The following is a 27,019-nucleotide window of genomic DNA, read 5'->3' on the forward strand; positions in this document are numbered from 1 at the left end:
GTTTTTACTGGAGCAATCTAGGTAAAGTACCTTGCTCAAGGGTACAACAGCAGTGTCCCCCACTGGGGATTGAACCCACAACCCTCCGGTCAAGAATCCAGAGCCCTAACCACTACTCCACACTGCTGCCCTATATAATAATAGGAGCATGCTATAGACCGCCAAATTCAGACGCTGAGCAAAACAATGACATTCGAAATGCGTGCAGAAAAGGAGAAGCCATACTAATGGGGGATTTCAACTTCCCCTGTATAAAATGGGAGAACCCGGTGGGGAGCACGACGGACGAAATTGAAATGGTGGAAATGACAAATGACTGCTTCCTAACGCAATTTGTCAAGGCACCGACTAGAGGGGAGGCATGCCTTGATTTAGTCTTTTCAAATAATGAAGACAGAATAACTAAAGAGCCATTGGCAAACTCAGACCACAACATGGTCTCATCTTAAGTATTTTTTAAAACCCCAAAAGTAATGACTAAAGCTAAGGTTTACAATTTTAGAAAAGCAAACTATGAAGGTATGAAACAGAGACTAACAGAAGTAGATTGGAGTAAAATAGAGAAAACATCCACAGAAAAAGGATGGCTGTTTTTTAAAAATGTAATACTAGATGCGCAAAACAATTACATCCCAAAAGTAGACAAATCTAAATCTAAAACAAAATGGCCAAAATGGTTTAATAGATCAATTAAAAAAATATTCAGCGAAAAAAGGCACTTTACAGAGTGTTTAAAAGGGACCAAAAACAAAGCACACAGAAAGAGTACTTAGAACTGCAAACACAAGTCAAAAAGGAAGTTAGAAAGGCCAAGAGAGAGATAGAAATCAATATTGCTAAGGGGGCTAAAACCAATTCCAAAATGTTTTTCCAATATTATAACAGCAAGAGAACATTCAAAGAGGAGGTGAAATGACTAAGAGACACAAATGGCAAAATCATAGATGAAGAAAAAAAATAGCAAAAAAAAATGATTTCCATTACACGAGAGTAGATGTTAAAACTTCATGCTGATTTGAACTCGGCTCTCGCCAAGATAAGCACCAACTAAGACGTAGCTTTACAGTAAACTAATGTGATCCATGTGTGTCTCCATCCATTTATGTTTCCTTCCATATGATGATGTAGATATCTTTCTGTCTGGTGTTAATGGCTGAAGTGTAATTCTGGCTCCAGGGATCAGCTTATTTTGCCTCCCTGGCGCATCAGCACACACAATGGCTGCGATGCTGGCTCCGGGGATCAACCACAGTGCGGCCTCCCCAGCGCATCAGCATGACAACCATCTGGATTGAGCTAAGTAGGGCACATCTCTGGGGTCTTGAAGTGGGCACCTTCCATCCTCAGTGTTTCGTCGACTAGCCCACGACACCTCAAGAGGGCTCGACAGTGATTCTGGTGTCCCAGCATCATTGGTTGCTCTCCTGGGCGGAGGAATGTTGTCTTTTGTGTGTAATGTTTTGATGGAACAGGTGGCAACTTATTGGTCATGTTACGCTTGTCTTCCAATGCTAAGGCCAAACATCGCAGCACCTGGTCATGGCGCCAAGTAAACCGTCCTTGGCTAAGAGCCACCTTACATCCTGTCAAAATGTGCCTTAATGTTGCAGGTGATGAACACAAAGGACATGAGGGATCCTCTCCTACCCAGAGGTTTAGGTTCTGTGGTGATGGGAGAACATCATATGTTGACCTGATGAGGAAACTGATCCTGCTCTGTTCCATTGACCATAGGTCTTGCCAGCCAAACTTGCGTTGTTCCACACTCTCCCATCTCATCCATTCTCCCTGCTTGGCCTGGGAAATGGCCTTTATACACCTCATCCTCTCCTCCTGCTTTTGCACCTCGTTGACTACCAGCTTCCTCCTTTGAGCTGGGGCTGCCTTGTGCCATGTAGGAGGAGCTGAACTGAGACTAAGACCCCCTCTTCCATGCTGAACTTGCCCCATGATATCACCAATTCGAAGGGCAGCCTTTGCATCTTCCACAGCTTTCTTTGCCGCCCACTTTCTTCCAGTTTTCAACACAGGTGCTGCCTCCCTTACGCATTTGTTGCTTGACTCTACTAATGTCGTTTCCAGTCTGACCTTGGCGCACTTAAACTCCTCAGTTAGAGCAGAGACTGGTAGCTGCAGTATTCCTTTACCATAAAGTCCCACTCTGCTGAGGCAGCGTGGAACTCCCAACCATTTCCTGATGTATGAACCGATTAAAGCTTCCAGCTTCTCTACTGTTGTCAATGAAACCTCGTACACAGTCAGTGGCCACAGCAACCTCTGCAGTAGACCAAACTGAAAGCACCAGAGTTTTAGTTTACCTGGTAGAGCGCAGCTGTCTATGCTCTTCAACCCTTCCACTGCTTGTTGTCTAACTTCTGCCACACGAACTGTGTCCTTTAGATCCCTGTCGTACCATCTCCCAAGACTCTCCACTGGCTTCTCAGACACTGTTGGTATTGCCTCACCATTAATGAAGAATGTTTTATCAACTACTTTGCCTTTAATTATAGAGATGCTCCTTGATTTAGTGGGCTTGAATTGCATTCGTGCCCATTCAATGTTATTGGTTAATTTGCCCAATAACCGATTAGTGCAGGCTACTGTTGTAGTCATGGTTGTCATGTCATCCATGTATGCTCAAATTGGTGGTAGTCGCTTTCCAGAAGCCAACCGCTCTCCTCCCACTACCCATTTTGATGCCCTAATGATTATTTCCATTGACATGGTAAAAGCCAGTGGAGAAATGGTGCATCCTGCCATTATTCCAACCTCTAGGCATTGCCATGTAGTGCTGAATTCTGAAGTTGAAAAACTAAATTGCAAATCTCCAAAGTAGGCTTTCACTAAATTTGTTATTGTCATCGGTACACTGAAAAAATCAAATGCTGCCCAAAGTAGTTCATGTGGCACTGAACCATATGCATTAGCCAAATCCAGGAATGTCACATGGAGCTCCTTCCTCTCCTTTTTAGCTGATTGAATTTGTTGCCAGATCACATTGATGTGTTCTAAGCATTCTGGGAAACCTGGAATGCCCGCTTTTTGTACTGAAGTGTCAATGAAGCAGTTCTTTAATAGGTAAGTTGACAATCTCTGAGCAATAATGCTGAAGAAAATCTTGCCTTCTACGTTTAATAGGGAAATAGGACGAAACTGACTGATGCTTGTAGATTCTTTCTCTTTAGGTATAAAGACTCCATCTGCTCGGCGCCATGCTCTTGGTACAACCTGTTTTTCCCATGCCACTTTCATCAATTTCCACAGAATTCGTAGAACTCCTGAAGCACTCTTGTACACTCTGTACGGAACTCCATTAGGCCCTGGAGATGATGAAGCCCTTGCTTTTTTCACAGCTTGCTCTACTTCTTTCCACTTAGGTGCACAGTCCTCCATTTGGTATTCTGGTGGATTGATAGGTGGGATGTCTGACGGAATTGACATAGGCTCCTGCCTTTTTGAATCTGTATGTGTTTCCTCCAAATATCTCTCCAGCTCAACCTTAGATGCTTTTAGTGTGCCATTCTTCTCACTGGAGAATAACTTCTTTACAAATTTGAATGGGTCTTTATAAAAGTTAGCTCTCGCACGCTCCTTCTTTTTGTAGCGTTTCCGTAGGCGCTCAGCTCTGCGCAATGTTGCAAGCTTATCTTTTATGACCCTTTGTAAGAGATTGAGTCCCTCCTTCTGACTTTGTTCTGCTCTTCTCCATTGCTTCCTCAGCTGTCTCCTTTCTCTAACTAAGCGTTCAATCTCCTGCTGCCGTCTAGACTTTCCAGGAATAGTTTGTACTTTTTCCTTCCTTTTTTCAACTCCAAACCTCTCACTTCCATATGCGTAGATGATGTCCCCAAATTTATCCAGCTTCTTTTCAACTGTTCCACTTCATCTTTCCAATGCAACGCAGAGATCTTTGTTTACTGTGTCCCATGCAGTTTTCTCACAAGCTCTTGGCCATTTAACTCCAGGCTTCTCCAGGGTTCTTTTCTCTCTTATGCTGGTTTGTCTGACCGGGTTCACAAGGATCACTAGGTTCATCACTAACTGTGTCCATGCAAGTCCTCCTCACGTCTATGACAGGGGTGCTGATATCCTGCGAACTGTGGTTTGCTTCCTGTCGCTGGATTTCATTCGACTGACTTGACTGACTTCGTAAGAAGTACTGATCAATGCGAGGCCCTTGTCCCTTCTCCCTCAAGCATTTCATTTCAAATATATAAATGATTACTTTTCACAGGTTTTTACAAAGGAGGACACGGACAACATGCCCCACATGTCGACCTGTTCCTATCCAGTTTTAAATAACTTTAGCATAACAGAGGCAGAAGTTATGTACAAACCGCTAACCAAGATCATGCAACAGTCTGTTGACACGGGTTGTACCGACAGACTGGAAAATAGCAAAAGTAATACCGATCCACAAAAAGGGAGACAAAACAGAACCAGGTAACTACAGACCAATAAGCCTGACTTCTATTATATGTAAACTTATGGAAACTATAATAAGATCCAAAATGGAAAATTACCTATATGGTAACAATACCCTGGGAGACAGTCAGCATGGTTTTAGGAAAGGGAGATCGTGTCTCACTAACCTACTTGACTTTTTTGAGGATGCAACATTGAAAATGGATAATTGCAAAGCATACGACATGGTTTATTTAGATTTCCAGAAAGCTTTTGACAAAGTCCCGCATAAAAGATTAATTCTCAAACTGAACGCAGTAGGGATTCAAGGAAATGCATGCACATGGATTAGGGAGTGGTTAACATGTAGAAAACAGAAAGTACTGATTAGAGGAGAAACCTCAAAATGGAGCGAGGTAACCAGTGGTGTACCACAGGGATCAGTATTAGGTCCTCTGCTATTCCTAATCTACATTAATGATTTAGATTCTGGTATAGTAAGCAAACTAGTTAAATTTGCAGACGACACAAAAATAGGAGGAGTGGCAAACACTGTTGCAGCAGCAAAGGTCATTCAAAATGATCTAGACAGCATTCAGAACTGGGCAGACACATGGCAAATGACATTTAATAGAGAAAAGTGTAAAGTATTGCATGCAAGCAATAAAAATGTGCATTATAAATATCATATGGTAGATAGTGAAATTGAAGAAGGGAACTATGAAAAAGACCTAGGAGTTTATGTTGACTCAGAAATGTCTTCATCTAGACAATGTGGGGAAGCTATAAAAAAGGCCAACAAGATGCTTGGATATATTGTGAGAAGTGTTGAATTTAAATCAAGGGAAGTAATGTTAAAACTTTACAATGCATTAGTATGACCTCACCTAGAATATTGTGTTCAGTTCTGGTCACCTCATTACAAAAAGGATATTGCTGCTCTAGAAAGAGTGCAAAGAAGAGCAACCAGAATTATCCCGGGTTTAAAAGGCATGTCGTATGCAGACAGGCTAAAAGAATTGAATCTATTCAGTCTTGAACAAAGAAGACTACACGGCGATCTGATTCAAATATTCAAAATCCTAAAAGGTATAGACAATGTCGACCCAGGGGACTTTTTTGACCTGAAAAAAGAAACAAGTACCAGGGGTCACAAATGGAGATTAGATAAAGGGGCATTCAGAACAGAAAATAGGAGGGACTTTTTTACACAGAGAATTGTGAGGGCCTGGAACCAACTCTCCAGTAATGTTGTTGAAGCTGAAACCCTGGGATCCTTCAAGAAGCTGCTTGATGAGATTCTTGGATCAGTAAGCTACTAACAACCAAACGAGCAAGATGGGCTGAATGGCCTCCTCTCGTTTGTAAACTTTCTTATGTTCTTCTTAGGAGTGAGAGCGGAGAGAGCGAGGAGAGAGAAAACAAAACTTAAAAATTAAATACAGGAACAGTGACAGCAGTTGCCCAACCTGACCTGTGTTGTTTAATATTTTGTGTTTGAGATTTGTTTTGTTTACCTTTTTTATATCGCTCTGTGAGCAAGTTTGTTTTTGTTTAAACCTTTGATTTATTTTTGTATTTAAATAAAACGGCGGCGCCTTTAACTGCAGTACTGTTGGTGTCAGTTTGTTTACGTTCCTGCTTCTGTCCTGACGTCACCGTCCAGCCACCCTGTCACAAGCACAAATGCAGCTCCACAATCGGAATATATATCATAATGAATTATAAAGTGCCACGTCAATCACATTGAATATAAAAGAAAAAGAAAAGCTTTTTTCAAAAATGCAATTCTTAAGTCTGCAAAACATAAAAGTGCCTAATTGTGGTTTGAAACTGGAAAATTAATGGTTACCATGCACAGGCATGATTGAAAATACTGTAAAGTGACTGCATCTGTATTTATCACCTTTTTATATAACTCTTTTGTGCAAACTCCATGGCAGAACATATATTTAAGAAAAAGAAAACCATGCTCAGTTCTACTCAGTGCTTTAAAGGTGCGGGCTGGAAATGTCCGCTCCAGCAACTACCCCGCTCCGCTCCCCTGCTCCATAGACAATTGGTTCGATTCGCTCTGCTCCGCTCACACTCTCTGGGTGTTCCTGCGCGTGAGACTGACAGCTGAGACCTCAGTCAGAACTGTGGCACGAGCAGGGGGCGTGGCCACTGGACAGCGTGTTCTTTGTGTGTGTGTGTGTGTTCTGTGATTGGTTGTTTATGTTCTGTTAATGTTCATTGTTAGGCACGCCGGACCTGCATGGCGGTGCTAGTAACCTTCATCCTAGCCCGCAAAAGGACGCTTACAGAACTGTTCCCGTAGAGCGCACCATCGGGTCTGTGATTTTTCATGTGAACAACACCTGAGAGTGGAAATAACTGTATGGGGCTCTGGTTGGCTGATGGACAATAACAATGTATCTTTTCATGTTTATCTGTTCAATCTATCTGTTCAACTCCACCAAACGGGCGTTTACCCACTTTTTTATTTACCACTACACCATTGATGACCGCCGCGAGCCAATCCAATTTCAGCTATGGTCAATTTGCATATATTGCAGTGTTTCTCTATGGTACAATGTGGTAGAGTGATGAAACTTCATACAGTAGTAGAGGACTATGGGAAATTAATGTCAATGAAAGAATGAAGGTCACTTGGTCTTGCAGCCATATTGGATTTTTTGAAGAATTTTGGCCAATTTTAAAAACCTTCTCCGAAACAGTTTACAGCAGAGATCCTGGCCTAGATTTATGGTTGTTAAAAATAAGTCGATCGGGCACATCGTTTTGCGGCCATATTGGATTTGTCAAAAATATTCAAACGACTTCTCTGAAAGCGTTATGCCGATTGAATCAAAATTTTGCATACATAGCCTTGGCAAGGTTGTCTATCAAGTTTGTTCAAAGCAAGTCGCTACATAAAACAACATGGCCGCCGGGAGCCAATCAAATTTAAGCTATGGTCAATTTGCATATATTGTAAACAATGTGGTACAACATGGTAGAGTGGTGAAACTTCATACAGTAGTAGAGGCCTATGGGAAATTAATGTCAACGACAGAATGAAGTTGATTGGTCACATGGTTTGGCAGCCATGTTGGATTTGTCGAGCCAAATTATCGTATGTCCGTAAAATCAACACCTTTGCATGAGAACTCAAGAAACTTGGTAGAGTGGTAGAGGCCTTTGGGAATTGTGTCAGAGTGAAAATGAAGGTCATAGGTCACATGGTTTGGCGGCCATATTGAATTCTTCGAGAATTTTGGAAAAAAAATCTTCACCGAAACCGCTTATTGCAGAGATGTGAAACTTGGTGCAATAGATTACCTTCATGGCCTAGATTTACGAGAAGTCGATTGGTCACATGGTTTGTCGGCCATATTGGATTTGTCAAAAATATTTTTCTCTGAAACAGTTATGCCGATTGAAGCCAAACATAGCCTTGGCAAGGTTGTCTATCAAGTTTGTGCAAAGCAAGTCGCTACATAAAAAACATGGCCACCGAGAGCCAATCAAATTTCAGCTAAGGTCAAATTGAACATAGTTGCACATATTACCTTGCTAAAGCGTGCAAAACTTGTTTAGAACTCCTTTGAGAGTTTAGACAGTACCATAGTTACTATAGAATACACAAATTAACTCATATATGCTCTATTCAAAAATGGCCTTGATCGTGACCTTTGACCTCTCCATAAGGACAAATGCAAAACTAGCTTATAGAGTGCAGATAGGGTTACTATGGAACACATATAGTAACCCATATATGCTCTATTTAAAAATCTTTGCCTGTGACCTCTGACCTTTCCTTAAAGGTCAAATGAAAAACATGCTTATATGTCCTTAGACAGTGCATGTAGGGTCATGGTTACTATGGAACACAGGAACAAGAATGCCTTGGAAGCCGTCAAGTTGCTTGCAACTATTAGTTATGTAATGTTGTTGAAGCTGACACCCTGGGATCATTCAAGAAGCTGCTTGACGAGATTCTGGAATCAATAAGCTACTAACAACCAAACGAGCAAGATGGGCCAAATGGCCTCCTCTCGTTTGTAAACTTTCTTATGTTCTTATTCTTTTTATTATTCCGCCAAATTTTCAAATGTCTGTAAAATCAACACCATTGCACGAAAAGTCACAAAACTTGGTAGGGTGGTAGAGGCCTATGGGAAGTTGTGTCAGAGCGAAAACAAAGGTCATAGGTCACATGGTTTGGCAGCCTGTGGCAAAGTGGTCAAGAAACAGACAGACAACGATAATCCAGATGCAATGTTTTTGTTTTAATGGTTTGTAATCTATGCCTGATGGTGTAACAACAGTAAATAATAAACAATGTTAACAGGCAATACAGCGGTGTGTATTGCTCTTTAAATCCACGGTTGGTTCCCAAATAATACAGTCCCTTTCTTTTTCACCAACACGTAACACAAACACAAACACAGTCCACAGTGCATGCTCTAGTGCTCGTTGTGAATATACAGTCCTGAGTGAAACAAAGTGCAGTTATGTTGTCCAGGTTTAGTGCTGACCTTTGGCGACAGCTCCGGATCGTGTTCCGCCGTCTAATAATAACAAACAGTTATTGTTTAGACACAACAGAACAAAACAAAACAAACACTCACAATAACAATTCCCATGTTCTCCTTCCGGTTCACCATTAACCAAACAAAGGAACAGATCACATCACTACATCCCCTTAAATACCGTAAACCATGACCCCTTGGTTAACGAGTGCAACTGCTCCTCCAATCTACGGATTCCACATTGTTTCCCTTCCGGGTTGATGATTTAATAATAATAATGATTTAGTGTACCATAGCTCTGCCCCCTTTTTAGATGCCAGACTTCCACCTAACCCTGGGAACTGTCGGGTCATTCAGTCCAGGGTACTATGTTCCCTTTACACAGTGTCCTTGCAGGTCAGGAGGGAGATCTAACACCAAGAATCATTTGATCGCTTTCACATAGCCCACCGCTTAGAGTGGAGCCGAAGGAACACTCAGTTAAATCTATTTTTCCCATTACTCCCCCCTCCCGGGAAAAATAATCAGCATTTTGGTGGTCTTTCCCCTCATGGTGTACCATGTGGTACATGAAGGGCTGCAATGCCAGATACTACCGATTGGGGCGTGGTCAGTGACAAGATCAAATGAATGTCCCAGCCGGTAGTATCGTAAAGAGTGAGTAGCTCATTTAATAATGACCAAACACCCCTTTTCGACCACGGAGTAGTTGTGCTCCCGAGGGAGCATCTTTTTACTGAGGTACAGGATGGGGTGTTCTACTCCGTCTACCATTTGGGACAAGAGTGCACCCCCTGACATTCTTAATTGAATTTGGTGCACTCTTTTTGGTGAGGTCAGCTAAGGGATTAACCACTGTGGCATACTCGGGGATGAATCTTCGGTAATAACCGGCTAACCCCAGTAGAGACCTCATCTGAGCCTTGGTTTTGGGGATTGCCACATCCACCAAAGCCTGGACCTTGGTGACAACAGGTTTCACCCTTCCATTCCCCATTACAAATCCCAAATATTGTGTCTCTGTTTTGGCAAACGCACATTTTCTCAAGTTAGCTGTCAGCCAGGCTACCCTTAGAGACTGAAGGACGGCCGTGATCCTAGCCAAATGCTCTCGCCATGTGGAGCTGTAATAACCACATCGTCAATATACGCTGAAGCGCATATTCAGCATATATTGACGGCATAGTTGTGAAATGGAACAGCCCTTCTGGTGCTGAAAATGCGGTTTTCTCTCTAGAACTGCGGGTTAATGGGATCTACCAGTATCCCTTCATCAGGTCCAGAGTGGAGATAAACCTAGCTGTTCTGAGTCTATCTAGAACTGTGGGTTAATGGGATCTACCAGTATCCCTTCGTCAGCTCCAGAGTGGAGATAAACCTAGTCGTTCCAAGTCTATCAAGAAGCTCGTCGATCCGAGGCATGGGGTATGCATCAAACTTGGCAATAGCGTTTACGGAAATCAACGCAGAAGCGGTTGGTGCTTTCCTTTTTGGCCACTGTCACAATTGGACTGCACCACTCGCTCCTGGAAGACTCGCCATGTGGAGCATCGCCCATACCTCTTTGCTAACGCCACTTCTTCAACTTTCTGAGATCCGGTAAGGTCTCTCTCACACTGTGACACTTGGGGGAGAGATCACCAGTAAATAATAAACGATGGAGTGGTACAGCGGCGTGTATCACTCGTAATTGTAATCCCCAGGTTTGACCCGCAACCAAAAAGTCCAGGTTTTACACACACCAACACTAAACACAAACACAAGACAGTGAGTGAAATTAGGTGCTAGTGATGTGATTTACAGTACTCCGTGAAATGCAGGGGTGAAAAGTGATGTCCGGGTTAATGCTGGCTTGCGCTACAGCTTCGGATCGTGTTACTGGTAGTCTACAAAGACAAACAACAGTTACAGCCGACACTTAACAACACAAAACAAACAGTCATTGAGTTTGGGTACCGTAGCTCCATCCCTTTTCTAGCCGGCCAACTTCCACCTACCCACAGGAATAAATTGTCATGCCTTTTAGTCCAGGGAACTCTGTTCCCTTTACCTAGTGCCCTCACAGGTCGGGAGGGAGATCTAACACCAAGCGTCATTCGATTTCTGTCACAAACGCATATAGGAAACCATATGGGCTCTATCCAAAAATTACCTTAACATTGACCTTTGACCTATGAAGTTTGTTAAAAGTAAAGTTGCTGCGTCAAAACACATGGAGATCATGAGCAAATCAAATGTCAGCATATATTATACTATTAATCTATGGTAGAATATAGTACAGCCTTCAAAGTTCAAAGACTAGTAGAGGCCAATGGGGTGCTATGCCACAGGGGAAATACAGTCATAGGTCACATGGTCTGACACTTGGTCCCCGGTCATTGCTGCTTGCAGCTATATTTATTATTATTATTATTATTATTATTATTATTATTATTATTATTATTATTAGTCGTAGTAGTTGTAGTCGTAGTAGTAGTCTTAGTAGCCATTGTAATACATTGGTAACAAAGTATTGTAAGTTATTTTTTTTACAATGTTTAAAATGTATTTTTTTATCTTTTTTCCATACAGTATGTACATGTATCTTTGATCATGCTGGCAGTTGCAAAGCAGTCCACAAATAATACATTTAAACGGGCCATCCTTACAAAGTTCTTTTTTTATTGAATGTATTTTTATAGATGATTGCTGTTTACGGCACAACTCCTGTGTGGGTTTGCATTGTACTAAAAAACAGGATTGTTCCACATGTAATTGACTATCATGTGTTTAGCACATATTGCTTCCATATTGTTTTGGTTGTGTGACTATGGGTAATACTATCAGTAAATTGTTTGTTATATCATAGTGGATAACTAACTGCATGATTGAGATTCCAATGTTAAGGTTGTTGCAAGCAAACTAGCAGATTGATTTACAGTCAACAATACACGGTTCAAAACCCTGTGAAATATGTTCACTGTACACAGTCCAACAACATAACTATTACTTAACTATTACTATATTTTTAAGGATGCATGGTAAAGAATAAAAAGTTTTTAGTGTTTTTAAGGCATAACATTTCCAACACCTGTGTTCCCTTTTAGGTTAAGGACAAGCCTGAAGGGAGATCTACAAATCATAAATCATCTGTGTTTGGTTCAGCAGTAGAAAGACTGTTGACTCCCATTGTAGCAAAGGTAAGATATTGTGCTATTAACAGTCCATATCCATTAATTGGATTGTCATTGAATCATAAACTCTGTGTGTTTCTGGTGGTGGGAATACATTCAAGTGGAGGCCTCAAGAATTTAGAGTCCTGGCACACAAAAAAATTATTCTGTCAGATTGCTACAGTTTTCATAAAGTGACAGATTTGCCATTTTTGTTTCATACCCAGTTGCTCAATTATGTTATAATTATAAGTATATGCTACTTGGTTCTGGAGTTCATTAGTGCTTTCCCAGTGAATACTGAATCGTGGCTGAAAGCTTTGACAAGATTGTGTAATAAGTGAGAGAGGATTTGGATGCACTGGCATAGATTGCAAGTGTACATAAGTTCCTTTGTTTTAACATCATCAAAGGCTTAATATGGATTGAATAAACAATAATATAGGTACAGTGATGTTCAGTATGATATTAATATTAATAACGAGGGGGCTTGATCAAAAGTATATCACTAGCAACATAAACTATTAACCAGCTACTACTGCACTAAATCTTGAACAGAGCAGTCACAATATATAAATAACTATGGAAATACTTATTGTGACTGTGATCACTGTTATCATGTGTGTGCAATGTACTGTGTACAATATTGTACGTGCAGAGTCTTCTGTTCTATGGAGAGTAATTTCTCTTAGCTTTCAATTTTTTTTTTTTTTTTTTTGGTTGATCTATCACATCGATTCTTTGTGCAGTGTGAACCTGTCAGTGAATTTAACTAGTAAAATGCTTTTTTATATAAATCTTTTACCAAAAAAATGTAAAAATAAAAGCATAGCTGTTTGCATGTACAATTATTGCACTGAGTGTAACAAAGGAAGTTGAAATGTCCTTGAAAAAAAAACAACTAAAAAGCCTGGACGAGTGATGAAGCAATATAGTGTGATGAAAGGATAGTTAACAATGATCTCTGGTGATTTCTCTTCTAATATTTTCTTTGATCGCTATAATTTAATCTTTGAACTCTGTCAAAATTGACGTCTAGTTGTTGTAAGACTAAAAGTATTAGGTGTGTTAGTAAAAATGCAGGTTGGTGTGACACAGTGAATGAGCCTGCCTGGCAAAGCTTCTAACTAAGGTTGCCACCTGTTCCGTATAATACGGAATCGTCCCGTATTGGTAAATAAAATGTTGCATTCCGTTTCCAATCGATATGGAACGCAATTTGTTCCATACTTCGCACTACTGAGTCAAATGTATTTTTCAAACATGAGAAGTCAGAGATCTCCGTCTCTGGTGACGCACCAACTTCCTACCGGAACCGGATCCATCTCAGAGTTATCAGGTAATTATGGGAGGTGTAGTTCATTTGATTAACAATTATTCACTTTACACATACTGCGCGAAAAGGATCGACTAGCGCGAGGCAATTCTAAATCCTATTGGGTGGTGTGTGTCGCTGTCAGCTATGTAGCTATGAAAAATATAACCTAGCTGACCGATTTCGGACACGATGGAAAATTCGGGAACATCTCAAAAAAAAAAAAAAAAAAAAAAAAAACGGATGCAAAAATATAGAGACGAGTTGGGAGAAGGATTTTACATGAGTGAACAAAGTTCATGACAATATTTTCAAAGCCCGGTGCACTGTGTGCAGAAAAGAATTTTTGATCTCTCACGGCGGAGTTTGTGACTTTAGACAGCATGAAGCGGGACGAACAAGGAGAACCAATCAGGCTATTCAATCGTCCTTTGTTCCAGAGAGATCACCTGAAGTTGATAAGGTAGGCATGCTACTGTACTTCTCTTTGCATAATTTATTCCTCTAGTTAGAGCGATTACAATTATATTAGATAACGTTAGATAGCTAATGTTACCCACCGCAATTTCTAGCCATTCACGGACCCGAGCACGAAGTTATGATTTTCTTCTGTAATGCGGTCTCCGGTCTCTTTTGCTTTCTTGTGGACTTTAAGTGTAATTATTTTAATTAATTGCGCATTGGACAGTGTTGTTCTTGTGTAGTTTTGACTTTTGATCGTTTACGAAATACATTTTCTGGGTCGCTCTCACAACTCAAAGCGCACCACCAATTAGTAGCTAACGTTTCTCGACATTTTAAATTGACTTTATACTTTATGTGCGTGCACTCATAATCCGTTAATCATTCTAAAGCCGGGTCCACAACTGAGCGATCAGTCGCGCAACCCAATTGCTCCCGAAATCGCGCAACTCAGTTGCGAGCAATTGCTGTGTCCACATCTGAGCAATTACTTGTGCAACAAGGTTCCCGCGTCTACGAGTTTCATTTTTTTACGGTAACTGAGGTGACAGGTTTTTTTTTGTTGTTGTTTTACATTTTTATTCCATCTACCAATGGTGAAGTAGTTTTTTTTTGGTTTTGACAACCGAATTGACACTTTTTGTTTTGTTTAGTTTTTCCTCCCGGGTCTACAAGTTTAGAATCGTATTTATTTTATTTATTTTTTTACAACCGAGGTGACACAGGTCTTTATGTGTCAGTAATTAACGAGGAAGAGTTGGCTGTTATTATTTTTTCAGCTGTTATTTTAAATGCCATATTCCCTAAAGAAAAAAAACAAAGCCGCGTAAAAGCTGGAGGAAACCGTTTATTCATTCATTCATTTATTTATTTTTATCGCAGACATTTTTTAAATTAGAACTTCTTAATATGGAAGCCGTGCAGTCAGCATTATAAGAACCAATCAGAGTTGGCGAATTGCCACGTGATCGCATGTGTCTACAGAAGTCTCTCAGCTGGTTGCTTGGAAAGTAGAGCACTGCTCTACTTCAAGCAACTGGTTGCGAAACTGCTTTCAACTGGTTGCAGGGACGTCCAGATATAAGCGATTCGGTTGCAAGCAACTAAGTTGCGCAACTGATTGCTCAGGTGTGGACCCAGCTTAAGTGTATTTTCTTGATGTGTGATATGTAAATAGCGTTTTAATGTATCAATCATTTTCTGGGTTTTTATAATCTATTTATATATTTGCATTTTAATAGTATGTATTGAACGTTTTGCTGTTATTATTTGCACAATATTTGTATTTAATTATTGAAATAACTAGCTAGTATTACTTAATGTAGCTAGAGTGAAGTTTTAATCCTTATTCATTATATACAGTGCCTTGCGAAAGTATTCGGCCCCCTTGAACTTTGCGACCTTTTGCCACTTTTCAGGCTTCAAACATAAAGATATGAAACTGTAATTTTTTGTGAAGAATCAACAACAAGTGGGACACAATCATGAAGTGGAATGAAATTTATTGGATATTTCAAACTTTTTTAACAAATAAAAAACTGAAAAATTGGGCGTGCAAAATTATTCAGCCCCCTTAAGTTAATACTTTGTAGCGCCACCTTTTGCTGCGATTACAGCTGTAAGTCGCTTGGGGTATGTCTCTATCAGTTTTGCGAACTGTATATATATATATATATATATATATATATATATATATGTTATTTAAAATCCAGATGAATCTGCAGATGGCATTGTGAAATGCATCACCAGCTCACTGGAGAGGTTTGGATTATCTCTCAACTCAGTTTCTGCTTTTAGTGGCGACAACACACATGTCAACTATGGTGTCCATTACAAAACAAATGGAGCGACAGCCGAAACAGGTGTTCAGTAGAGCTTATCAAAAGTGAGCTCCTTGTGAGCCTCTATTTTGATGTGGGGTGTGCAGACTTCCACTCCTTGATCATGGAGGACACAGGTGTTGTGTGGCGTTGCGTTAGGGTCTGTTCCTTATTTTTGAGGTCATGAGGTGGCAACCCTACTTTTGACAGCTGAGCAAACATTTAAGACACTCTTATACAGTATCCTCAATATTTCAGAAACAGCATGAATGTTCATTTTAACTCTTACAATTTTATTTACAGTATTACAGATATAGTTAATAATCATTTTAGTATTTACTAGTGCTGGGACAAACACGGGATTTTCATGTTCGGATATTCACTTAATTTAAATATTTGTTTGGATATTTGTTAGTTTTTCAAAAAGTAATAAAAGCCATTAGATTTGCTCTGAACGCAGGCAGAGACAGCACTGCAGCAGGAACAGGGGGGCGTGGCCCTGTGTGTGTGACTACCTTTATTTTTCAGCAAGACCTCACAATATGTAACATGTTAAAATAGAAAAATATCCCAGGAGTAAAGAATAAGTTGTGTAGGACTTACTTTACCCAGTGAATTAACTACAAAACAAAGGATGCCAAATAGCAGTTCAAGTTAAACGTTGTTTTGTTTATTCCCGAAATAAATAGTACATAATGTTGACACTGCATGTTTCTTTTCTCTTATTTTAATTTTTTTCATTCCTTGCCATTGCTGTTTCTTCACAGTAAACAGTGGCCATAGACACATTTTCATAAAGTAATACTTGTGCATTTTTGTAGATGAACAAGCAAAAGAAAACTGAAATTTAACTTTAAACACTTCAAATAAAACAAACATGGAAATAGCGTTGTGACAGGGTGGATGAGTGGTGACGGCAGGTCAGAAGCAGAAACCAAAAAAACTGACACCAGTACTACTGCAGTTACGGTGCAAAGGCGCTTGCGCCGTTTTATTTAAATAATACAAAAATAAAATGTTTTAAACAGAAAACACTTGCTCACAGAGCGACAATAAAAGATTTAAACAAAATAATCACAAACACAAAATAATAGACTTAAAGGTCTGGCTGGGCAGTAGCCTTCACAGATCCCTTAAGTTTAGTTTACTTTTTTGTTTCTTTTCTCCTCGCTCCCTCTCGCTCTCGTTACTCCTCTCAAACACCCACCCTGAGTGCAGAGAGCTGCAGGCTTTTATATTGTGGCCGAGGGGTTTAACTGGCTAGTAATTATTCTATTACCCCTCGGCCACAATCTGCACAAGTTTATTAATTACTGTGGATGGGACTGCCCATCCACGCTACTAAACAAAATAACAAAACACACGGCTACGCTGTCAATACATTTTAAAATAAATACAAATAAACAGCAACATGGCTTTCGTCGTCATATTTAAACCTAAATTAATATCGATAATAATAATAATACAACAATACAACAAAATAAATACAAAATAATAAACTGCACAGGGGCGGAGGGGGAGACCCCGTTCTAAAAATAAACAAATAAATACATTTAAACTGCATGGCTTTCTACCGCCCTGCTACAGGCATTGTAAAGTCAAAGGGAAAAAACTCACTGTTTTGGTTCTCGTTTATTACATTCCACATAACAGAAAGTCGCAACAAAAAAATGTATACAATCTATATGAAAATCACTACACAACATTTTCAGGAAGTTGGGTACTGTTTAATCGAGGCATTTCAGAATGACGTGCTTGCCTTTTTTCTGTCCCATGAGATTCTGACTCGCTCTAAAGCAGCACAATGCATTTTTGTCCCAGATGGCTTACAATAGAGATCACTATGCGTGTGTGCGCATAATCTGGTTTGTTTACTTTTTGCTGTCAAACTTTTAAATAGAGGCTCAAGAGCCGCTGTGTTGATCCTGTTTATATATATATATATATATATATATATATATATTGTAAGGCAGTGTGTTGTGTGAGACAGCAGGGAGGGGGTTAAAACCTCCCTGAAGGAAAAATGGCACCTTTTTGTATTTAGTTAATTAGTTTTGTTAATTGTTTTATTATTAATTATCCCCTGCACCTGGTAGCTATTGTAAATTAGAGCCAGGTGCAGGGTATTTAAGAGGAGCAGTCAGTCTGCTCAACGCTGCTGAGTAGAGGGAGGCAGAAAGAGGTGCGTTGCTTCCCAGCAGTCATAAAAGAGTAAGTGCTGTGTAAACCTGTGAGTTTATGTTTGTGTTGGTGCCAGGTAAACGGCTTAGCCGTCCTGCAAGTTAGTCAGGGAAATTACCTGTTTAGTTAGTACTCCAAAACGGAGTTAGGTATTTGTTTGTATTTTGTTTTGCGTTTGATTAAAAGTAGTGCAACCGCGCTTTGAAAACTCCATTTCTCTGTCCTGGGTCGTAATTTTAAAGGGGCACGAACACGTGTTAGGTGCAACCTTTTCACAATATATATATATATATTCATCTTATATATCTATATATTCATCTTATATATCACACAGATCTCTTTTTCATTTGTCATTTTTTGAAACTGTCACACAAATTCCGGTGAGACGGTAAATAAGTGCAAGGTATTGTTGTCATTTATAGCGAATACGAACCTCTGAGTTTTGTATCCGAATACAAAAATACTTGTTCGATTATTTGGATATTTGTCCCAGCACTAGTATTTACATAAACATATTTAATTTATACCTGGAAGAATGTTGATCTTGGTGTATACAACAAGGATCACAATTTGATCCGTGATTCAGTATAAGTGTAATCAGGGCCGGCCTTAGGGCAAGGCGGCGGCCTAGGGCCCCACACCTAAGGGGGCCCTGCGCACGTCACAAATTGTGACGTCTTCAGAGTCTAAACAGTCTCGCAAGTATTATGTCGGCCCCTTGCAAATGCGAGTCGGGCCATTGTAAAAGGAAAATAAACAAGGAGCTCTGCTGCCGTATCTAGAAAAACAACCAAATAAAAATCTGCTTCGGGTTCAGACTCTTCACAATAATCATCTCCAAAATATTGATTTCTGCTTACCAATGTAACATTACCGCATTTGCACTTTCTGTACTATAAATGGACGTGATATGCAATTACATTTTGGTTAACGACATTTGGTTAACATTTAGCAAAAAAACAGCTATTTCATATTTATTAATTATTAATTTAACATTAATATGCAATTGCATATCTATTTAAGATTAATTTAAGGATTAGCTGTCTGATAGGCTAATCAATAGCCTGTCCCTCTTTACATTCCACCAAAGAAAACCAAGACATGGCGCAGGACAGTGCAGCATCGTCTTTTTAAAGTTTTACTGGAGGCTTTTCTTAAAGTGAGTAGGCTACTATTAATCGATAATGAAATTGAGATTGTGTGTATTAAAGTAAGACGGACCACCACACCAATGGTCTGAATAGGTATCTGTGACAAATTAAACGTTTGGAAGTACACTCGCAAATGCAGCATGGTATAAAATAAAGCTGCTTCTTGGCTAGAATATTCAGAAAAAAACATCATAATGTTTTTTTGGGCATATTGTTTTAGTGTAATTTACACAGCAAAAATTAAAGAGCACTCAAAACCAGCTGAATGTGCAGCATCCAAAGGTGAAATGTTACACATAGACTTGATAAGTAGATCGGTCAAATATAATTTAAAATTTATATAAAAAAGATAACATTTGCAAACAGTTTTTATTTCACTAAAGTGACAGCACACATGCAGTATGGCTTGCCTACTTGGTTACTGAAGGTGAAAAGTAGCCTACTGTTTTATTGTCATAATGTGTGGGGGTGTTTTTTTTTTTTTTTTTAAATTGGGATTTTTTTGTGGGGGGGTGGGGGTCACTGTCTAGGGCCCAACACAGACTAAGGCCGGCCATGAGTGTAGTACAGTGCTCCCCTTTATAATGCTATAGTAGGGAGCCTTAGTTATGAGACCATGCTCTGTGTGTTTCACCTTATAGTGCTAGTGGAATGATATTATTGGGCCACATCCATGCCACATTGGTTCTGCGGTATAAAAGGCAGCCATATAAAGGTGGAGCACTGTAATGCATTTATGATTAAACTAGATGGGGATGTGTGGAAATAAAAAGGGTACACATTTCAGACAATCAACAAAATCTAATCAGCTGATGACACCCAGCTCTACCTAAAACTAGACCCTGGATGTCCCTCTGCCTTGGTTTGGTTCTCAGCTTGCATCCAAGACACTGAAGGCTGGATGTCTGCCAATTTTCTTCAGCTCAATACCAACAAATCTGAACTTCTAGTATAATTGAAAACTCTACTCCTTGAACCTCGGAAACTGTCTGCTGTTGCCTTCCCCCACTGTACGAAGCCTTGGTGTACATCTGGATAGTAACCTCTCCTTTGATGCCCAAATCTCCTGTAGTCAAATCCTCCTTCTACCACCTCCGAAACATCTCAAAGATCTGTCCCTACCTTTCCCTCCCTCTCGAATCGACTACTGCAGCTTTGTCTACGGTAGTCTTCTGTCACGTGCCATAAACAGGCTGCAGCTGGTTCAAAATGCCATTATTAGGATCCTTACCAGATGTATAAATCACATTACCACTGTCTTGTCCAACTGCACTGGCTACATGTTAAGTTCAGGATTCTTTCAAAATTCTCCTGCTTGCCTACAAGGCCCTTATCACACAGGTCCAGAGTATCTCTCCAACCTGCTGACCCGCTATGTCCCTGCACGCAAGCTGAGGTCCTCTGACTCAGGCCTGCTGGTTATACTCAAGCAAAAGCGTGCCACACTCGGAGAGCGCTCTTTTAGCTTCATGGCCCTGACACTCTGGAACTCTCTCCCAGCTTCAGTGCGTGCAGCTCCCACAATCGCTCGCTTCAAATCAACTCTCGAGACCCTCTTGTTCTCTCTTACTTTCAATGCTCTTTAAGCCTGATATCTGTTATTAGCTGTTGTCTAAATTGCTATTTCAGGTATTTTACTCCATCTTATGTATGATTCTGCATGACACACACATCCACAATGTTTAGTATTCACATCCTAGTCTTTTATTTAATGTTTTATGCCTATATTTAATGTGTTTGCATTGTTTTTTAATGTTGTATTTAATGTACTTGTGACGATAGGTAAATGTGTCGGTGCTTGTCTATATATTACTTGTTTTACGTAAACAAAATGATTACGTAACATTGGGATTGTCGTGGCAGGGGTATAAAGCTAGCACTGTTGCAGGACGGGAAAAAAAAAGTGTGTTGTAGTGTGCGGGAGATATGGTTGAGCTGAGCAAGAGAGAGACAGGGAAAGAAGAAAGTTTTGAAAATATGGCGGCACGCTACTGAGGACAACAAGTAGCTGTGTTTTGTTTGTTTTTTCAAGTATAGCTGTTGGATGTTTTACAGAAAATAGTAAAGAAAAATAACGAACTATTCGAGTGAGCTGTGTTGCAGAATTGCGGTGAGAGCGTGTGGAACCTGGGGAGACGTGTTGCTGCTGAATCTACATCGGGTTTGAGAAAATAAACTTTTGTTTATAGTTTTCCTGATATGGATATTTGCATTTTTATCGAACTGTCTTGGCTGTTTCGTGCTGATTCTTTATTGCGGTGGAAGGGGAGAGCGTACTACTAGTTTTATTGCTCTTAAACTAATGGACATTTACTGGGATTTGTTCTAAACACCGATGCACTTTATTTCTGTTTCTTTCATTTCTCCTGCTTCTTTGGAAACGTGCTGGAACTCTTGTGCACCATTTAGTTAATATATTGTTTGTTGGATGATATACTATATAATTGTAAATTGTTTTCCTGTATTGCAATGCATTGTAACCTTACTAGTTATGCTATATAGTTTTATTATTTCTATATTTGCATAGCATAAATGGGCCATTGACTCTAGTTTTATCGATTATTGCAAGTTAAGAATAGTGTCAGTTAAGGACAAATTAAACAATATAGCATAATGGATGGTTTAAATCATGATTAATGGATCACTTAATTTTGAAATTTAAATGCTACTTATGATTTTTAATTGATGATTAACTAATCTATTATTGCTAACTAATTAAAATGCTATGTAATATATTTATTAGTTACATGCTGTGCAATATCTGAATGCTGTGCAATATCTAACAATGCTGTGCAATATCTAACAATGCTGTGCAATATCTAACAATGCTGTGCAATATCTAACAATGCTGTGCAATATCTAACAATGCTGTGCAATATTTAACAATGCTGTGCAATATATTTGTTGTTGGTGTTCGTATAACCAATTAATAGTGTGATTGGTTAATTGATGTAATTAACTAGTACATTTCTTTGTTAGTTTACGGTCAGTAACCAAGAGGCCTGCTTGATATTTGTAGAGTGTAATAAATGCTTGAGGATTGCATGGTTCCTCAATGCTTCTTCTCCTAGCTGTTTACCTTTTTTCTGTCCTGTTTGTTAATTATTTATTTCAATTACATAGTGTTTCCCTGGGTATATATAGGGTGTAGTGGTGTCACATATGGAAAAGTGAATTACTATGTCCTAGTAGCGGTTTGGTGACAATTAAATATGGTAGATTATGCATTTGCCTGGCACCCCAGATAGCCAACCGTTACAGAATTTGGCACCCCAGATGGGACCCTTGAACCTGACGTTTTGAATAATAAAAAAAAAAAAAAAAAATATGTAATTAGTTATATTTGATTGTAATTATGGCAACAGGATATGGTAAATGGTCGGAGAAGGAGCTGACTCTAGTTGGAGGAGAAAAGTTAATTGATTCTGTTAAAGTGGGCGAATCTCTCTCTAGGCTAGATAATAGCGACTCCTTAATTGATAGTGATTTGGATATTTCAGTGAATGCACCACCTTTAGTACCTTTGCCTATGGGTGTCACAGGTATTAGTCAGGTGGAGCTTGTAACTTTAATTCATGCTGTGGAGGGTATAAAAAATGCCATTAAAGAAACTCAAGTGCTTCAGGAGCATTGGGTGCAGTCACAAAATGAAGAGGTTAAAGAAACAGGAAATATAAGAGAGGAATTAAAATGGAATATGGAGCAATTGCAGCGGGAGTTGCAGGAGGAATATCGCACTGTTTCAAGTACTTTACAGGTATCTGTGCATCAAGTTGCAACAGAGCTGAGTCAGTTAAAAGCTCAGATGGGGGCTGAGATGTTGATTTTAAAACAGGAAGTGTTGGGAAAAATTGATTTTTTGGTTGAGTATATTAACCGGGGTCAGGTTGATTTGAAAAAACAATTAGAAACTTTTAAGCCGTCTCTGCCGATCGTTGCACTCCCCACTCCAAGTACTCTGTCAGAGGTGTCTGGTAACGCTGTATCATCTATTACAAAGAGAGAAAAAAACCTTCCAATTAAGTTGACTTTTCCTACTTATGGATGTCCGGAAGATGATTCCGATCCATTATTGTATCTAGCGAAATGCAAAGATTACTTGGCACTAAGACCTATGGCAGATGGAGAAATTCTTGCAACTCTCCGAAGTGTCCTACATGGAACTGCGAGAGATTGGTGGGAGATTACCAGAACACAAGTGGTTAGTTGGCAAGAGTTTGAAGAGCGTTTTCGAGCAGCATTTCTTTCTGAAGATTATGAAGATGAGTTACTGGAAAGAATTAGAACTAAAGTACAATTAGAAAATGAAAATATAAGGGATTTTGCTTTTTCTTATCAGGCCTTGTGCAAAAGATGGAAACCCAGTATAACTGAGATTGAAGTACTGAAGCTGATCCTGAAAAATGCAAATCCATGGCTTGTCAGTCAACTGCGTGGACGGGTGACGAGCGTTGAAGAACTGGTACGGTTGGGGGGACAACTTGAAAAGGATAGACAAAATCAACAGGAATATGAGAAAAAGAAAATGGCTATTTCTATGAGTTCTAATATGAATTCCTCTAAAGTGGATAATAAAGCAGCAGTGAGAGCAAACCAGCCATCCAGTTATTTGTGTTGGAGATGCAATGGATGTCATTCTCCAGGTCAGTGTCCTCAGTATAAGAATCAGACTGCACAGAATTTTCAGAATAAAACTACTGCTTTTCATAAATCAAAAAGTGGTAGTTTTGGAAAGGAGACCACATTGTCAGCTGTGGTTGAAGATTCACAAGTAGCAGGGAAATCTGTTTCTTGGAAGAAGAAAATAGAACAAGGTCATCCTGAAAAAATTACTTTGCGCCAATTGGTTGTACCAGTAACTGTCTCTGGATGGATTGGGAAAGCTATTTTGGATACTGGAGCTACGTATACCCTGATTAATGAAAAACTTTGGAAAGAGCTTAAGCAGCCACATGACATGCTGCAGACTCAAGATAAAGTGACTTTGTTTTTAGCCAATGGTGAAGAAAGCTTACCTTTGGGTTATGTAAACCTTGCATATCAAATGCATGGGTTCAGATGGACTTTACCTACTTTAGTTTTGTCTGAATCACAATTGGCCTATGCTCTTGTATTGGGACTGGATTTTGTTACCCTTACAGGACTTGTGATTGATGTGAGAAGTCAGACATATAGCTTCCCCTATGATAAGAAGCAGCAGATGTTCTCTTTCCAGCCAGGAGGGGGATCTCTAGCAAGTTGGCTTCCTGTCTCTGAAGTTGAGGATGGAATACGAGTTTGTACCTCATTGTACACTACGATTTCACCTTATGGGGGAATTTTTTCTGGGACGCTAAAGACCGAGTCTCTTTCTCTTGAAGATGTTATCAGCCAGGTGATACAAAATGCCGACCTGTTGGGAACTGATGCTGAACAACTGCACCAGTTATTGTGCAATAACACGAAAGTCTGTGAAGTTAAAATTGGTAAAACATCCTTTGTTAAACATAAAATTTGCATAACTAATGAAGCTGCTATTAAACAACGACCTTATCGCTTGTCTATTGCAAAGCAGAGAGTGGTTCAAGAGCATGTCATGGATATGTTGGAGAAGGGTGTAATTGAAGAATCTAGTTCTGCTTGGGCTTCCCCTATTGTCCTTGTGTCAAAGAAAGACGGTTCCCAACGTTTTTGCGTGGATTATCGGAAACTAAATGCCAGAACCATTGATGATGCTTATCCTTTACCAACAATTGGGGAAATCTTGGAATCACTTTCTGGAGCGGGAATCTTTACAACTCTGGACTTAAAGAGTGGTTATTGGCAAGTGGAAATGGATCCAGACAGTAAAGACAAAACGGCTTTTGTGACCCCTTTTGGACTGTATCATTTTAGAGTTATGCCTTTTGGATTAAAAAATGCACCTGCCACCTTCCAAAGATTAATGGAAAGAGTCTTGGGAGATTTAAGAGGGAAAATATGTTTTGTATATCTTGATGATGTTATAATCTACTCGGCAACTGTTGGACAGCATCTTCAAGATATTCAGGCTGTTTTAAATCAATTGGAAGTTGCTGGACTTACTTTAAATTTAAAGAAATGCCAGTTTTGTAAACAGCAAATTAAATTTCTGGGTCACATTGTAACTCGGAGAGGAGTGTGTGCTGACCCTGCTAAAACTGATGCCATTCAGAATTTTCCAATACCAACTAATATAAAGGCTGTTCAAAGATTTCTGGGACTTGCTGGATGGTACCACAGGTTTGTGGCTAATTTTTCTCAAATTGCAGAACCATTGAATGCACTAAAAAAGAAAGGCGCCAAGTTCAGTTGGACTGTTGAATGTCAGACTGCTTTTCAGGCATTAAAAGATTGCTTGACTTCTTCACCAGTGTTAGGGCATCCAGATAATAAGTTACCTTTCATTGTCTACACTGATGCCAGTGCCTATGGACTTGGTGCTATATTGGTACAGCGTGTTTCTCCAGACTCAGAAGTCGTCTTGGCTTATGCCAGTCGTACTTTGACAGTTTCAGAACGGAATTATTCAACAGTGGAACGAGAAGGTTTGGCTGTTGTGTGGGCCCTGGAAAGATGGAGACATTATTTGGAGGGGAGATATTTCACAGTAGTTACTGACCATTCTTCCTTATTATGGATTTTTAATACCAGCAATCCGAACTCTCGGTTAATTCGCTGGGTGTTGCGGTTACAGGAATTTAACTTTACCGTGGAATATCGCAAAGGAAAATTAAATTGCGCTCCTGATGCCTTGTCTCGTGCTCCCATTGAGGCACAAGAAAATACCCTGTTGGGAATGCAGACTCGTAGTTTGGAAGGAAACGAGCGTGTGGATTCATTCCCTTTGAGTGATGAAGATATCTGGAGAGCTCAGAGCGTAGATCCTGAAATAAAAAGAATATACACTGCTCTTCTTTCTGAACAAGAGGCTGGCTCTAATATATCTGACAAATTTGCCATTGTGGAGGATAAGGTTTACCGAACAGTGAAAAACCCGAATGGAGTAAATCACTATCAGGTTTATGTTCCTGCAGCTTTAAGAAGCAAGGTCCTTGTAGCTTTCCATGACAACCCTCTCAGTGGGCATTTTGGACGTTTTAAAACCTTGAAACGAATTCAGAAACTTGCCTACTGGCCGAAGATGTGGAAGGACGTGGTTACTTATGTACGTAATTGTACAGTTTGTCAAACTTTAAAACCAGAAACTAGACGGTTGGCAGGAAAGATTCAACAAACTGTTGTTGGTCGTCCATGGGAGATGCTAGGGATCGATCTCATGGGTCCCCTACCACGGAGTTCAAAAGGAAATACCCAACTTCTTGTGATTGTGGATTATTATTCAAGGTGGGTAGAATTATTCCCTTTAAGAAGAGCCACTGCAGAAGTTATTGGTCAAATTTTAATCAGAGAGATCTTCACTCGGTGGGGAACCCCTGATTATCTTCTTTCTGATCGAGGACCACAGTTTATTTCTCATGTGCTGCAGGCGGTATGTGAGAAATGGCAAGTGGTGCAAAAATTGACAACTGCTTACCATCCTCAGACTAATTTAACTGAGCGTGTGAATCGCACCCTGAAACCTATGATGGCGTCTTATGTGTCGGATCAGCATAAGAAGTGGGATCGATATCTTTGCGAATTTCGATTTGCTATCAACTCAGCAGTACAAGAATCTACTGGTTACACTCCTGCTGAAGTGAATTTGGGACGTACCCTTGGTGGACCCCTGGAGAAAGCTTTCCAACATAATGTGAGGCCTGACGTGCCTAGTTATGAGTTACTGTCTAGGTTAAGTAAGTTACGTGCTGCTGTGCAAGAAAATGTAAGTAAAGCACAAGCACGACAGAAAAGAAATTATAATAAACACCGCAGGGACGTTAGCTTTAACCTCAAGGATCGAGTTTGGGTTCGTAATCATCCCCAATCTAAAGCTGCTACCAGTTATACTGCCAAGTTTGCTCCAAGATGGAAGGGCCCATACCGAATTATCAAACAAGTGGGACCTGTGAACTTCCAG

At 39.8% G+C, this 27,019-nt stretch overlaps 1 protein-coding gene across 1 annotated transcript in view; it reads left to right on the top strand.

Annotated features, from left to right (window-relative positions):
- Positions 1–27,019, top strand: part of stpg2 (sperm-tail PG-rich repeat containing 2) — a 288,221-nt gene that overhangs the window by 106,068 nt on the left and 155,134 nt on the right. The window contains exon 10 of the mRNA XM_034033821.2: positions 12,008–12,100. Coding sequence (XP_033889712.2) covers positions 12,008–12,100 — 93 coding nt within the window. The remainder of the gene's footprint in view (positions 1–12,007; positions 12,101–27,019) is intronic.

This window comes from Acipenser ruthenus, chromosome 1, assembly GCF_902713425.1.
Source record: "Acipenser ruthenus chromosome 1, fAciRut3.2 maternal haplotype, whole genome shotgun sequence".
NCBI classification, from domain to species: domain Eukaryota; kingdom Metazoa; phylum Chordata; class Actinopteri; order Acipenseriformes; family Acipenseridae; genus Acipenser; species Acipenser ruthenus.